This window comes from Larimichthys crocea, chromosome XIX, assembly GCF_000972845.2.
Source record: "Larimichthys crocea isolate SSNF chromosome XIX, L_crocea_2.0, whole genome shotgun sequence".
NCBI classification, from domain to species: domain Eukaryota; kingdom Metazoa; phylum Chordata; class Actinopteri; family Sciaenidae; genus Larimichthys; species Larimichthys crocea.
The window spans coordinates 5,437,849-5,451,329 of record NC_040029.1 but is presented as its reverse complement, the minus strand read 5'-3'; the positions used below and the strand labels follow the sequence as shown (position 1 = coordinate 5,451,329).

The following is a 13,481-nucleotide window of genomic DNA, read 5'->3' as shown; positions in this document are numbered from 1 at the left end:
GACATCATCATGTGCTTTTTTTTTTCTTTTTTCTTAGTCTCGGATAATGTGGTTTCTAATCCTCCCAAAATGGCTCCCTCTGTCTTCTCCCCTGTCTCTCTTTAAGAAAAAAAATGTGGTTTGATGAGTGTGCTTTAAATCCCAAAACGCTTCTTCTTTTTGACCTGTGAATACGATATTCTGTTCACATGCATCTTTAATATTCCAATCACAGCTAAATATTCAGATTGTTGTTACCGTGTGAGAGAAACAAAAGACGAGGAGAATAAGGTGCTTACATGCCTCCTAACAAGGGGATTATCTATCATAATCAGGTTTTTGCGAAAGCTTTTCTGTACTCCAAACACCCATTCTCAGTTTTCAGATGCCTTTTTTTTAAAAAAAAATCATCTTTTAGTGATAAATCAATTATTGATCTGACTACAAATCAGTTAATTGCTATTCAGATTGGCCTGATGCATGTAAACAGACCTGATAGCATGTTTTCTCTTCTGCTTTTATGTCACAGTAATAATTAGATCAAACACTCATTTGTTATTTTATATAAGTCCATTAGTCCAGAATTAGATGTTTGCAGTTGCAGGATTATTTACATCTGGGATTTTAATTAATTAAAAAACAGTGCAGGGTTAAAAAGTTTCAAGGATGGAGTAATCCAAAGTCTGTAAATTATTTATTCAGACTTTTGTAAGAGAGAGCGAGGGAGAGGTCGTTCCCTGGTTTGGCTGTAGAGGCCTTGGAAAAGTCCCGATCACAGTGGTGTAACATCATCTCGCATACCACTAATAAATTCTGTGGTCAGTTAAGGATCGCCCTGCGGGTCCAAATGTATCCAATAAAAATGAGGTTTTTTTTGAGTAAGCTTCCTGTCTGGGAGAGGAAAATGTCTTCTGACCACACGCCCGCCTGTCTGCCTGTCATCCGATACGTAGGCGGCACATATTTGTGCAGACTATTTTTTGACGTTATTAGGTACGTTGAGGTTTTCATATATTTGTTTTTAATATTCATAAATTGCATTTTTCTCGGGGCGTACTGCCTCTAACTCCATCATCCACACTGTGACTTTCTGAAGTGACTTTCTTTCTGACGCTGTATTGATGCCATGTTACCGCTGTTTCTCTGGTTTTGCTGCATGTGTGGGCGATGCAGCAGGTACTTGGGGGTTAAAATAGTTTTGAGTGTTTGTGTGTGTTTTTATGTGTTTTCTGTCGTGCCCTCTATTGTCCGTGTCCTCTTTTTGGTGTTATTTATGTCGTGTTTTATTTCTTTAATCGTTCCCTTATTTTTGCCTGTTTGTGTATGTGTGACGTAATATGTTTCGTGATCTGTCTGTCTGTCTGTCTGTCGTGTTCAGTGTTTGCATTTCGTGTCTGCTTGGTGTACTTGTGAGTGTAATCTGTGTGCTGGTGCTCGAGTCTGTATTTGTGTGTATAATCGATGTGTGTGTTTGCGCAGGGGCAGTATCGCAGGTTTTGGACAGTCTAGAGGAGATTCATGCGTTGACGGATTGCAGCGAGAAAGACATGGACTTCCTCCATAGCGTCTTCCAGGATCAGCACCTCCACACCCTGTTAGATGTGAGTACCTCTTCCTCTGTAATACCAAAAGTGCCCAGTAGGTGTCATGACAAGTCAAGAGTCAGCGACATGCAGTATTTTTTTAAAATGCAGCCGCTGTTTGGGTCGTTTTGGGTTTTTCATTTATGATTGACATGAAATTGTGAAATGGTGATGTTGCTTTATCGCATGGCTTCATTATATGTGACTTCTCGTTTGTCATTTCAGCTTTATGACAAAATCAACACCAGGTCGTCCCCTCAGATCAGAAATCCTCCGAGTGATGGAGTGCAGAGAGCCAAAGAGGTAAAGAAAGAAGATGAGAGCACACATTCCCAAAGCTTTTAAACAACTAATCAGACATTTAATCATCTGAAAATGCTAATTTTTCACGTACTTAATTATCAGGTCGTGTCCTAAACAATGAGTGATGCTTACCCAACAAGCTTTCCTAGGCAAAGCGAGTGAATAATGATCAGACACGGTGCCGCGACAGTGTTATTTATCATGAGCGTTCTTAAGATTCACACCTCTTTCTCCCTGTGTTCGCCAGGTGCTGGAAACCATCTCGTGTTACCCAGAGAACATGGAGGCCAAGGAGCTCAGGAGGATTCTCACACAGCCACACTTCATGGTGCGATATTCCAGCTATTATTACATTCAGATCTCTTCAGAGAGCACGCTCATCGGAGTGTGAGAGATTACAACCTAATGTGTCAGAAGCGCGGTCCTTTTGACAATCCACATAACTCCCTCGGCCGCAAAGCTGCTTAGCACCTGAGCTCGGTGAGCCCTCAGGCGGGGACGAGCACAAGTAAGGGAGGAAGAACAGAGACGGGGTGAGCGATAGAGTGAACCGAAGAGAAAATGCACTTCGCTGTGGATACAGAGTAACTGTTGCGACGTTTGTCTGGTGGCTGTAACAGACCTGCGACCAGAAGAGCAAACTAAGGGGATATTATTGACGGACTGAGTGGATTTCATGTGAAGGTATAACATTGTTATAGTGTAGTGGAGTGTAGCTTGTTTTGTAGTATTTTGATTTATCGTCCCAACGCTGCAGCTAAATGTAGGATGATGGACGTTAGAATTAGATAGCCAAGAGGGCGAGGTGTTTCCCTGCGCTTATTCAGACTGTCGCACTTTCTGGAGCTGTCCGCGTTGGTTCAATCCAATTAGGCCGTCTTGCCTCTTGACCCGAGCAGCTGGGTTACAAGCAGAAACTATTGCACGGCGACAGACAGGAAGAAGCACGTCTCGCTCGCCAGTTCTTTCACTTTGAACCTTTTCCTGTGTGGCGTACGGCTTCATTCCTGTCGGTATTCAGACACTTGTTAGAATGCGTTGTTGATGTCTTTGTAAACATCGGTTTGTTCCATAAGCCTCTAGTGCCAGCTGTTTGAACTCTCCACGACTGTCGTGCATCATCAGCGAACATGTTGCTGCTCCGATGAGCAGATGTGATCATTTGGCGAACGTGGCTCGTTGATGTGTTTTGGTAAAAACAGACTGTGTGAGTAACATGATTAGTGCCCAAATAGGATTAGTGTAAGACACACTCTTTCTCGCTCTCACACACACAAAAACACTGTTTTCACCCACATGTACCTTCCTCTTAACTGGCTTTTGATGCCATTGATTTACTCTTTAGCTTTTCAGAAAAAATATTAATAGAGATGGTGTTCTTTACTGTCGTTATTGGCACGTCAAGCACTTCAGTTGGCATCACTGAAGTGCCAATAATAATAGTAACGCTGTGTAACATTGCAATTATCTGAAAGTTACCAATTAAATTAAGCATATTAGAAAAATATTTCATATTGTAGGGCAAATTGCTTTCAAAATAAATGTTATTTTTTATTATCTGTTTCCGTGGAGACAGCCCAAGTAGCAGTAAAACTTTCGAGACTCTGGAATTTCCAAAACTGAATACATATTTTGAGATTTATTCATTTATGATAGCCGACTGCTGTTTGTACCAGCCCTGGGAGTTGTAGTGTTACCAGGGAAATGGTGACAAGCAGGGTGTGATGTCGTGCTGATTTGAGCAGACTCTAAACCGCTTGGTTGGAAATGCTTGTTTTATAATTAGTCTCTCTGTTCTCGACGTTCCAGCTGACAAACGCGCCGTCCCGTGCGTTCCAACATTCCCCATGGCTCCACCTGTAGAGAGCTGCTGGATTTCTGATTGTCTGTGTATCCCCCGCAGGCTCTGCTGCAGACCCACGATGTGGTGGCCCATGAGGTCTACAGTGACGAGGCGCTGAGGGTGACTCCCCCGCCCACTTCTCCATACCTGAACGGAGACTCCCCAGACAGCACCAACGGAGACATGGACCTGGAGAATGTCACCAGGGTTCGTCTGGTCCAGTTCCAGAAGAACACTGATGAGCCCATGGTATGCAGACAGAAACTGGGACACGCACATATGAATATTTACAAGCTTACTTTGTGTTTGTTATCTGACTTGTTCACTCTGGAATTAGGCTCTTCGGCTTTCTTTATAAATAGACGCACAATGAGTAATGTGTTGGTCACCGACCATCAAGTTAACACATCCCTGAAAGACTTCACGGTAAAAGTATTCTAGTGATCATTTAGCGTGAACATTAAAAAAAAAAGCAGCACATCTCTGTTTCAGCGGAAAAGGAAACTCACAAGGCTGCCGTTAGATGAAAGTATCAGAAATGCACATGTGAAACTGAACCACAAACCTCAGCGAGTCGATGAAGTGCACCAGGGTATAACGCTTTAAAAAAAAAACACTTTCTGCATTGTGTGAAAGTCAACTGGTTTATTGTAACACTCCAGCTTGAGTATGTCAGAATTTGATATAATGCATCAGGGTGCAGGTGAAATGACAGCGCCACATGCTTAATTGTCCTGCACTGGGACTATACCACACATACTTCTGATCTGTTCTCCCTCTGACCCTCTGTCCGTTTCTTCTAGGGCATCACTCTGAAAATGAACGAACTCAACCACTGTATTGTGGCCCGAATCATGCATGGTGGAATGATTCATCGACAAGGTACGCGTCAACATAAAAATACTATGTGTGAATTCATGCATGCATGAAATGTAAAGCAGAGTGCTATTTCCTCAAATTTACACGTCGTCTTGTAAAATATCAGTGGATAAAGTTAGAAAGTATTCAGTGAAATCACTCCGTGGTGTTTCATTGGACGTAAGCCCCCCAAGTGCAGAATGAGTCATCACTAACTTTTCATCATTTATCAGGAAATGACAAACTCTTAAGTATCAAGAAGAATACCTGGAAATACCTCGGAAATGGCATTTTTGTCATCAGTGTAGGTGGAATATGTGATAAAAACACTTACACATCATTGGGACTTTAATAGGAAACATTAAGCTATTCATTTTGTCAGTCTAATGACATTATAAATAATTTGAAGTCATTCGCATCTTCCTCTCTTATTGGACAGACTCCTGGTAATTGAAGTGACAATGAAATGTAACTCTTCCTTACATTAGCTCTGTTCCCCCTGGAGCCATCTCAGTAATCCCCGGGGGATTTTTTTTTTCCTGGCCTCTGCTTTGCAAAGCACTGATGTTTCAACACCCGAGAGCCTCATTTGTAGCCTTTATTAATTCATTATTTCTGCGCTTCAGGGACTCTGCATGTAGGAGATGAGATCCGAGAGATTAATGGCATCAGCGTTGCCAATCAGACGGTAGAACAGCTCCAAAAGATGCTGGTAAGTCAAACAGATTAGACTTCCTCCTGCTGAGACTTTCCATTAATTTGCTTGTTGAGTGTCGCAGGCTGCTCATGTTTCTTGGCATGTTTTTCTGTTAGCATGTATGACAGAATGTAACATTTGATTTGTTGGCACAGAGGGAGATGAGAGGCAGCATCACCTTCAAGATTGTACCCAGTTACCGGTCCCAGTCCATGTCTTGTGAGGTACCGATCAACAAATACACACACTTCTGTTTGCATATTCTAAGGAGAGGGGAAAAGTATCCATTTTACAATTTCTGTTGCAGAAGGAGTCACCAGATTTGTCCCGACAGTCGCCTGCAAATGGTCACGCTAGTGTCACCAGCTCCATCCTGGTATGTTCCTGCTTCTGTTTTCACTCACACACACTTTCCCAGAACTCATTAAACTCAGCTTCTTTTTAGTCATTTGGTTCTGACACAGCTCGTGTGCCTAAATCTGAACCAGGATCAACCGGTAGCTAACAAAATAAAAGCATACAATGTCATCACAAAAGCATTTTTTAGCTGATTTTGCCCTCCAAACACAATTTCCCTTCAGGGATTAATAAAGTATCTCTAATCTAAAAAACTGTTGTCATCCCAACTAGGACCTGCCGTCAACGATCCAGCCCAAAGGCCGTGTGGTGAGATTTCCTACTTGTTTACACTATGACTGCACCTCTGTTTGCCTTACAATGCACTACTGATATGACAAACTAACACTCATCCCGACAAGTCCAAATCTGCAGGAATGTACTCATGCGTATGTACTTAAACGCACTCTTCCATTCTCATTCCGTCTCTTCTGTTTACATCAAGTATTACCGTCCAATGTCCAGACCGCTTTGGCCCCGGCTGAACATTGGAAAGGGTTCCTACACCAGTGCATTGTAGAGTAATATGGTATTTCTTTTTGCTGTACTGTGCTGAGAATAAATTTAAATGAGTAATATAATTAGAGTTGGAAAACGTTAGGAACCCTGGTTTGTCTTGGTCACAGCCTCCTCTAAAATCCATTTCTCATTTGTTGATTTGAGCCATTTTTATCTGTCTCACACCCACACACACACATACAATGCAGTATAAACACCGTAATATATTAGATTCAGCATCCAGTTGTGGGTCCTTCATCACACCTCCTTTTGTTAATGCCCCCCCAGCGTTTTCTACTGCATGATATGTGTGTAAGTGTGTGTGTGATGCTCTCAACCCCATAGATCTCCAGATCTGCTATCAAGGACAAATTGTCCATTAAGGTAAGATGTCTCTAAGTGGACCCTTCGTAGACGTAGATCCCGACTTCTCCCACCCCCATGGCAAAGTTCGGTTCTTCATCATAGTGGTGTCTAGATCCCATGCTAGCTATCAAGGCTTAGTCTCCATTCCTGGTTCGTCAGTGGACGTAAAAGGCAACAAAAAAAGGATGTATGCGCATCGATAAAATGGACACGCCCACAGGTGGAGACGTGGTGAAGCGCTTTGTTCTCGTCTTGCTGTTCATCTATCTAAATGTCTGTGGCTTTCCCTGCTTCGGCTTCTACGCTGCGCTCGTGTCCCCCTCCGCTGTCTTTAGCAGCCAGGCTGCTTTCCCCATACGTCCCCTGATGTTCAGAACGCCGTTCTTTGTCTCTGCGTCAGCGCCTGACGACTTTTCTGTGCTGCTGTTCCCGCCCTTACAGATTTATGTGCGTGCTCAGTTCGAGTATGACCCGGCGAAAGACGACCTCATCCCATGCAAGGAGGCAGGCATTCGTTTCCGGGTGGGCGACATCATTCAGATCATCTCCAAGGACGACCACAACTGGTGGCAGGGAAAGCTGGAGAACACCAAGAACGGCACCGCAGGCCTCATCCCCTCACCCGAGCTGCAGGAGTGGTGAGGAACTACAAACACAATAGATTTTTTTTAAGGGTTTCTGTTCCCAGCTGAAACTAATCTTCATCTATAATAATGTAAAAGCACATAATAGAACAGTACGTGTTGTTTTTCCAGGCGTGTGGCGTGTATAGCGATGGAGAAGACCAAACAGGAACAACAGGCCAGTTGTACCTGGTTTGGCAAGAAGAAGAAGCAGTACAAAGACAAGTACCTGGCCAAGCACAACGCAGGTGAGTCGACAAACTGAGACAAAGCAGTGTAACTGAAAGCAGAGGAAGACTGTCTCTAATTAAGATTCTGAAACGTGTGCTTCCTCGTTATGTTAATTGAACCTATAAATGAATTTCAAACACAGTCTCACTAATTGGTGATTTAGAAATCAGACGTTTGGAGGTTTAAAGCATGTGTGATAAATAACAACATTGTTGTGCCTTGGTATTGTCCGGTGTGTGTAACTGCTGCACGCCTGTTGCGTTCTCCCTCTGACAGACCTCTCCTACTTACTGCTGTCTGATTTGTTGTTTTTCAGTGATTAACAGTGTTGCAATTAACAGCTTTTGATGTTTACAAATTTCCGTTGTGTTCTTTTGGTTCAACTTGTCTTCTTTTATGGTGTCCTTCTATTAACCCTTCCGCTCCCGCCCTTTGTCCATATTTCATGCTGTCTCTTACCCAATGACATGGCTGCATGTAAGTAACTCCAGACAGCTGGTGTCCAGCTTCTGTGTTTTTCTTCCTCCTCTTTCTGCTTTTAAACCTCATCCTCCTCCTCCCGACGTCTCTTTGACTTCTGAATGACGGCTGTTTATGTTTGGTTTGTTGTTAGACATGTAATTCAAATTGACGAGATTCCAGTCAGCTTTGTTGTGTTTTTCTATCTGACCAAGGCTAGTGCAAATAAGCTAATATTAATGTTTCATTAAGGTATGTGACCTTCCTCTAGTCTGCTTGTTTTACATTATTAGATCTGCATCATTTGAACAACTCGGCTTTAAATATTAAAAACCTGTGTGATTGAAGCCACAGGGACACTTAATGTTAATCTCATTAGCATTGCTCGTGTCCCCTCTGAGTCTCTGTTAGTTTTGCATTTATTGTGATATGTTTGTGATTATTACAACAGCCCTGCAATAAATTTATACCTTCATCTTATAATAAAGTTTTAGTTTGAACTTAATTTGATTCAACTGTTTAAATTTTTTTTAATCAAACTTATTGCAGCGCTGAGTGTATATTAACCACCTGCTTCACAATTCACATACAGAGTCAAATAGTTTTTCCATATTTGCTTTTAAATGGCGAGCTTACTGTATATTGTCATATGATTTCCACCTAACCCCTGCAGAGCTATGCACAATCCCCCATATTAATCTTTTATAGTTCGCAGCGCTAATCTAGTGGTTTCCCTCTGTTCTGCAGTGTTTGATCAACTAGATCTGGTGACCTATGAGGAAGTGGTCAAACTGCCATCGTTCAAGAGGAAAACGCTGGTTCTGCTCGGTGAGTTCAAGTTCTTAAAGAATCTCAAAGTCGTTTGGCCTCTCGTGCACGATGCTTCTTCAGTTAACGGACTGGTGTCGGGTCACTGCTAAATTATGTGTAGGTGTATTACAAGCCCCATCAGTCAACCTCTTTGTCAAGAGCATCCACAAGACAGTTATAATTCACTGTTGTGCATCAGAAACTTCCATTCCACCTGATTACACCAAACTGCACCACTTCAGTATCCACAGCCGAGCAGAGTTGGGCTGACAGCAGCAGCACCTTCTGAAATGACCCCCGCGGTGGTTCTGGTGTTGAGAATCATTATTGGAGTATCTCTAGCGACTGAGTCAGAGTTTAGAAGTGGATAAACTAACCTGTTGTCTCATTGTACTGCGCGCTGTCTCTTTCAGGTGCCCATGGAGTTGGTAGGAGGCACATCAAGAACACACTCATCACCAAACATCCTGACCGCTTCGCCTACCCCATCCCTCGTAAGGACACTCATGGTTACATAACATCACACTGAAAACCTCTGCTGACCCCACCAGTATAAATTCACAGAACTGCCTGAGCACCATTCAACACTTATTCAAGGTTTAGCATTGTGGAGAAATAGTTTTCTGTAGAACCCTTTGTAACATAAATGCACGCACATGACACTGTGTCATCTTTTATGTGCTTCATCCCTCTCTATCGTCTCTGCTCAGACACGACTCGACCTCCCAAGAAGGACGAGGAAAACGGGAAGAACTACTACTTTGTGTCTCACGACCAGATGATGCAGGACATCAGCAACAACGACTACCTGGAGTACGGCAGCCACGAGGACGCCATGTACGGAACCAGGCTGGAGACGATCAGGCAGATCCACACACAGGGCATGATCTCTATTTTGGATGTTGAACCACAGGTAACGAACAACGTTAGTGCCTCAAAACTTCTTTTCAAACATACAACTTAATGAAAGTCATGATGTTTGAACCTCATTCCATCTTGCGGACACAGAGCCTCCTCTCTGAAACCCAGCTAATGTCTGTAATTCGTGAACGTCCAGATACTCGGGCGGTGCATAACATGAACGTGAGAACACGTGCGGCGGTGTTTTAGACATCACTGTGCTCTGTAAGCTCTGCTGAGTGGAACTTGTTTATCACAGAGCTACAACCGCTCTGCACAAACACGAACACACAAGCGAAAGCATCGCAGAGTGCTTTGTCAAGATGGCAGCGACGACACGACGGCACCTCCTGTTTACACCTCGGCAAGATATATTATCAGCGCGCGCTCCTGTTAGGAGTAGCCGCTTAAAAATTGATTTTCTAAATATAATCTAACCTCGTTATTTTGCTGTTTCCATATTTTGTTTAATTAATTAGCTGTTAACGTTATTTTCCTGGACTCACACTGATGCCAGAGATTATCCTAACTGCATTTTCCTCCAGTGACTCAGTAAATCCATGTACTTACCACTTAAGATACACTAGTATTCGTGTTATTATAACAGCGGGGTCCTGTAAATTAGACTCATTTTAAAATTTGCCCCAATCATTATTCTAATGTGCTTTTTAAGGATGCTTGAATAAAATATTGAAGTATTAATGATTCAAGTCTTTAGTTTGGTTAAATGAATTAAGTAATAAAACTGTGTCTCTCTCTCTGTCATCAGGCACTAAAGATCCTCAGGACAGCCGAGTTTGCTCCGTATGTCGTGTTCATCGCAGCTCCCACCATCACTCCAGGCATGACTGAGGTACACGCACACACTTTATGCCTCCTCTCTCTCTCGTCCTACTTTCTCCACGTTACTTTATTTGCACGCACTAACTCATTCTGAATTCAAACAAAGTGCCTGCACTTCTTATTTGTCATCACCTTTTTTGCTTTGCTCATGTTTCTCTCACTGCACGTGTCCTGTGTGCTTTAAGCATGTCTGTGTTTTCTTTGGCATGCCCCGTTTTTTTTCATTTGCAATGAAAAGATTCCAAAGTGGTGCAGGAAGCTGCCTGTAAGTACCGCCTCAACGCTGTGAGCTGAGCTTGTTTAGCAGAAAGGCATGTCTGGCCTCTGTGTTTGTGTAGTTTGAGTCGTCGTCGTCGTCTAGCTTTGTCCACTCTTATTCCTCTTGATTTCCTCTAAATCCTCCAATCCCTCTAATAATCCTCTTAATTGCGTGCTCTCTCTGCCCAGCCCCGCTCTTCATTTCCTTTTTCCTCTCCTTCCTGTATCTTGGTCGATTTGGGGGAAATATCTAATTGATGATTTGTCTGCTAAATATTATGATTGAGTTATTCTATGAACCTGAGGCCTGTATTGATGGTCTACTTAATATTAAACAAGTTACAGATTGTACTCAATGTTGTTCCTACATTGCAGCAACTTTACTAAAAAACAATATAACTAGCCACATCTGACAAAACAGGGCTCCATTACAAAATGACATCCACTGAAACCAGTCTGTCTCTGTCTCTGTCTTTGCCTCCATCACACCCTCAGGACGACTCTCTTCAGCGGCTCCAGAAGGAATCCGAGATGCTGCAGCGGACCTACGCCCACTACTTTGACCAGACCATCATCAACAACGAGATCGACGACACCATCCGGCTGCTGGAGGAGGCGGTAGACCTGGTGTCCACCACCCCTCAGTGGGTCCCCGTCTCCTGGGTCTACTGACATACACTCAACAACAACAATTAGCTCAACACCTTGAACGATCCATCTCTGATCCGACGCGGATGCTAAACTTTGGTCAAAACCCTTCTTTGAATCACGTCTCTCATCAGAATCATGCATTTCTGTAGATAAACTGTTGTTGAAAAAGAGGGAAGTGAAGAAACTAATGACTCTGACGCCTCACTACAGAGACTTCATCCTGCCCCCCACCCCCTTTTTCTCAACAGCCTCAAAGGCATATTGTTGTGTACATATATACATATATATATAAATGATAAAAAAAAAAAACTACGTGAATATGGTTCTGTCCTTACATAGTTGAAGGGTGTGGAGCGGAGGGGCAGTGTGGTAGATATTTTGTACTTTTCTTTTGTAATCGACGGATGGGTGGTAACATTGGAAAGGCAATAGCGAGCATGACCATAAAGCAGTCTTATGTGGGTGCCTGTGTGTGTGTTGACCTTTAAAGGCACTTCTTGTGGTACTCTGTGTCCCCCTCCCCCTCCCCTCGACCTCCTCGGCCCCTGTGACAAACAAGCCGAACTTTGAAGCACATTAGAAGCTGCTATAGTGGCGACAAGTTAACTCCCTCAGCTCCAGATGCAAGTTTGAGTGAAGCAAAAAAGCACAGAGAACTTGGCAGTTTCTTTCTCCCCCACCCTTCCCCTCCCTTTATTTATTTCACCGGCCCTCTGTGCCTCAGTCAGTCTGTTGAAGGAGCACACTGCATCCCTCTCCGCTGTCTTTCCGTGTGTTGCTGTAGCCCTGTTGTACCATGCTTCCCTTCTCAACCTCCGACGGTCTTTGTTTACATCTCAGTTTGCACAAAATGGACAAAGAAGAAGACGCGTGCTGCATCTCGTCGCCTCACGGTACTCATTCGGTCTTGCCTACTCTCTTTCTGGCTGCGTTTACCCCCCTCCCTTCGTACATGAAATACTAATCAGCGGTCAATGGACCTGGAATCTCTAAGCTATGAAAAGGCACATGCGTCCACCACTAAACACGGCTTCCTGAGCTGAAAGACAAAGAAAATAAAGAAGAAGAAGAAAAAAAAACACTAATGGAAAGGAGAAAAATAAACTGCCTTATCAGAGCCTCGGGGAGGAAGTCTGTAACACCTATGCACACCTCTGGTTTCTGCCAGGCAGACCGCCACGACAACCATTCTCTTCTTTCCTCACGGTAAAAGTGAGCCGTGCTTGTTAAACTAAAAGTGTTCATAGGAATGTGTGTGTGGACGGGGAGGGAGGGCCTCATGTAGGTGGGATAAATCCAATCCTAGAGCCACCGTTTTGGAACTGTTAACTGTTGTCTTTAAAAATATAAAAAGGAGTATTCTTGTTTTGAGGGAGAGAAAATAACTAAATTTTGTGTGTAAATGTTTCAATGGTGCGTACGTCATACGAGTGAATTACCAAGAGCCAGTGTATATTAATCCTTAAAAGAAGCTCAGTATGTGACATAACCTCTTCATGCTTTACCGGAAGTGGCACAACGCTGCCCCGCCGACAGAAACTCAGTATGCAGGCACATCAGCTGAAGGGTCTTTGAAAAAATAAAAAAGAAGAAGAAGAAGAAGAAGAAAAAAAATCAATATTTTCAACTGTGTGGTGCAGGTCGCTGTTGTTCCACTTCAAGTAAAGTGTTTTCATTTCAAGTCCTGTGTAAATTACCTCTGCAAATGACAAAAGCAGCTCTTCTGTATGAAATGTTGTTCTTTTTTGTTATTTCATTTTTAAAAAATATATATTTCCTTTTACGTGTTTAAAGTAAACCGCCTCGTCTTCCTTCTGTTTATCTTGTATAATATTTTTTTTTTTTTTACACACGCATTAAGAAATCCAACAGGGGTTTTGTTCAAACGCTGCAGAACTTTTTTCAAAAGACAAAACAAATTCTGGATATTGTCTCGTTGCTCTTGTTGTAACAAGTGAAGATTTGTCTATTGGATTTCTCAATGATCCGATTTTAATGAGACGCTCCCTCAGACACGACTATGTAAATCTATATTCAATGTCATGCCCACAAGGAAAGCGTATATAAAATTCTCATAAATAATACAACATTGCATTGTTTGCTGTAGCCATAATGCTTTGAAAACTCATTGATATCCTCGTGCAGATCAGCTCAAACAGCTGCCAGGCTCTGGTTAAGTAACA

The 13,481-nt window shown here is 42.8% G+C and overlaps 1 protein-coding gene across 13 annotated transcripts in view; it reads left to right on the top strand.

Moving 5' to 3' along the window:
• Window positions 1–13,139, top strand: part of LOC104939945 (peripheral plasma membrane protein CASK) — a 37,221-nt gene extending 24,082 nt beyond the window's left edge. For 2 of the 13 annotated variants that reach the window (XM_019266824.2, XM_019266821.2), the window contains 17 exons: window positions 1,459–1,580; window positions 1,788–1,865; window positions 2,113–2,193; window positions 3,769–3,957; window positions 4,512–4,590; window positions 5,193–5,278; window positions 5,419–5,487; window positions 5,571–5,639; window positions 5,894–5,929; window positions 6,503–6,541; window positions 6,965–7,161; window positions 7,279–7,394; window positions 8,584–8,664; window positions 9,060–9,140; window positions 9,357–9,571; window positions 10,316–10,399; window positions 11,143–13,139. In XM_019266824.2, the coding sequence (XP_019122369.1) occupies window positions 1,459–1,580; window positions 1,788–1,865; window positions 2,113–2,193; window positions 3,769–3,957; window positions 4,512–4,590; window positions 5,193–5,278; window positions 5,419–5,487; window positions 5,571–5,639; window positions 5,894–5,929; window positions 6,503–6,541; window positions 6,965–7,161; window positions 7,279–7,394; window positions 8,584–8,664; window positions 9,060–9,140; window positions 9,357–9,571; window positions 10,316–10,399; window positions 11,143–11,319 (1,799 nt within the window). In that variant the 3' untranslated portion in view covers window positions 11,320–13,139. Of the gene's footprint in view, window positions 1–1,455; window positions 1,581–1,787; window positions 1,866–2,112; window positions 2,194–3,768; window positions 3,958–4,511; window positions 4,591–5,192; window positions 5,279–5,418; window positions 5,488–5,570; window positions 5,640–5,893; window positions 5,930–6,502; window positions 6,542–6,964; window positions 7,162–7,278; window positions 7,395–8,583; window positions 8,665–9,059; window positions 9,141–9,356; window positions 9,572–10,315; window positions 10,400–11,142 lie in introns of all 13 variants that reach the window. The other 11 variants (XM_019266832.2, XM_019266829.2, XM_019266820.2 and 8 more) reach the window with 10 other exon arrangements.
• Window positions 13,140–13,481: the final 342 nt, after the last annotated feature.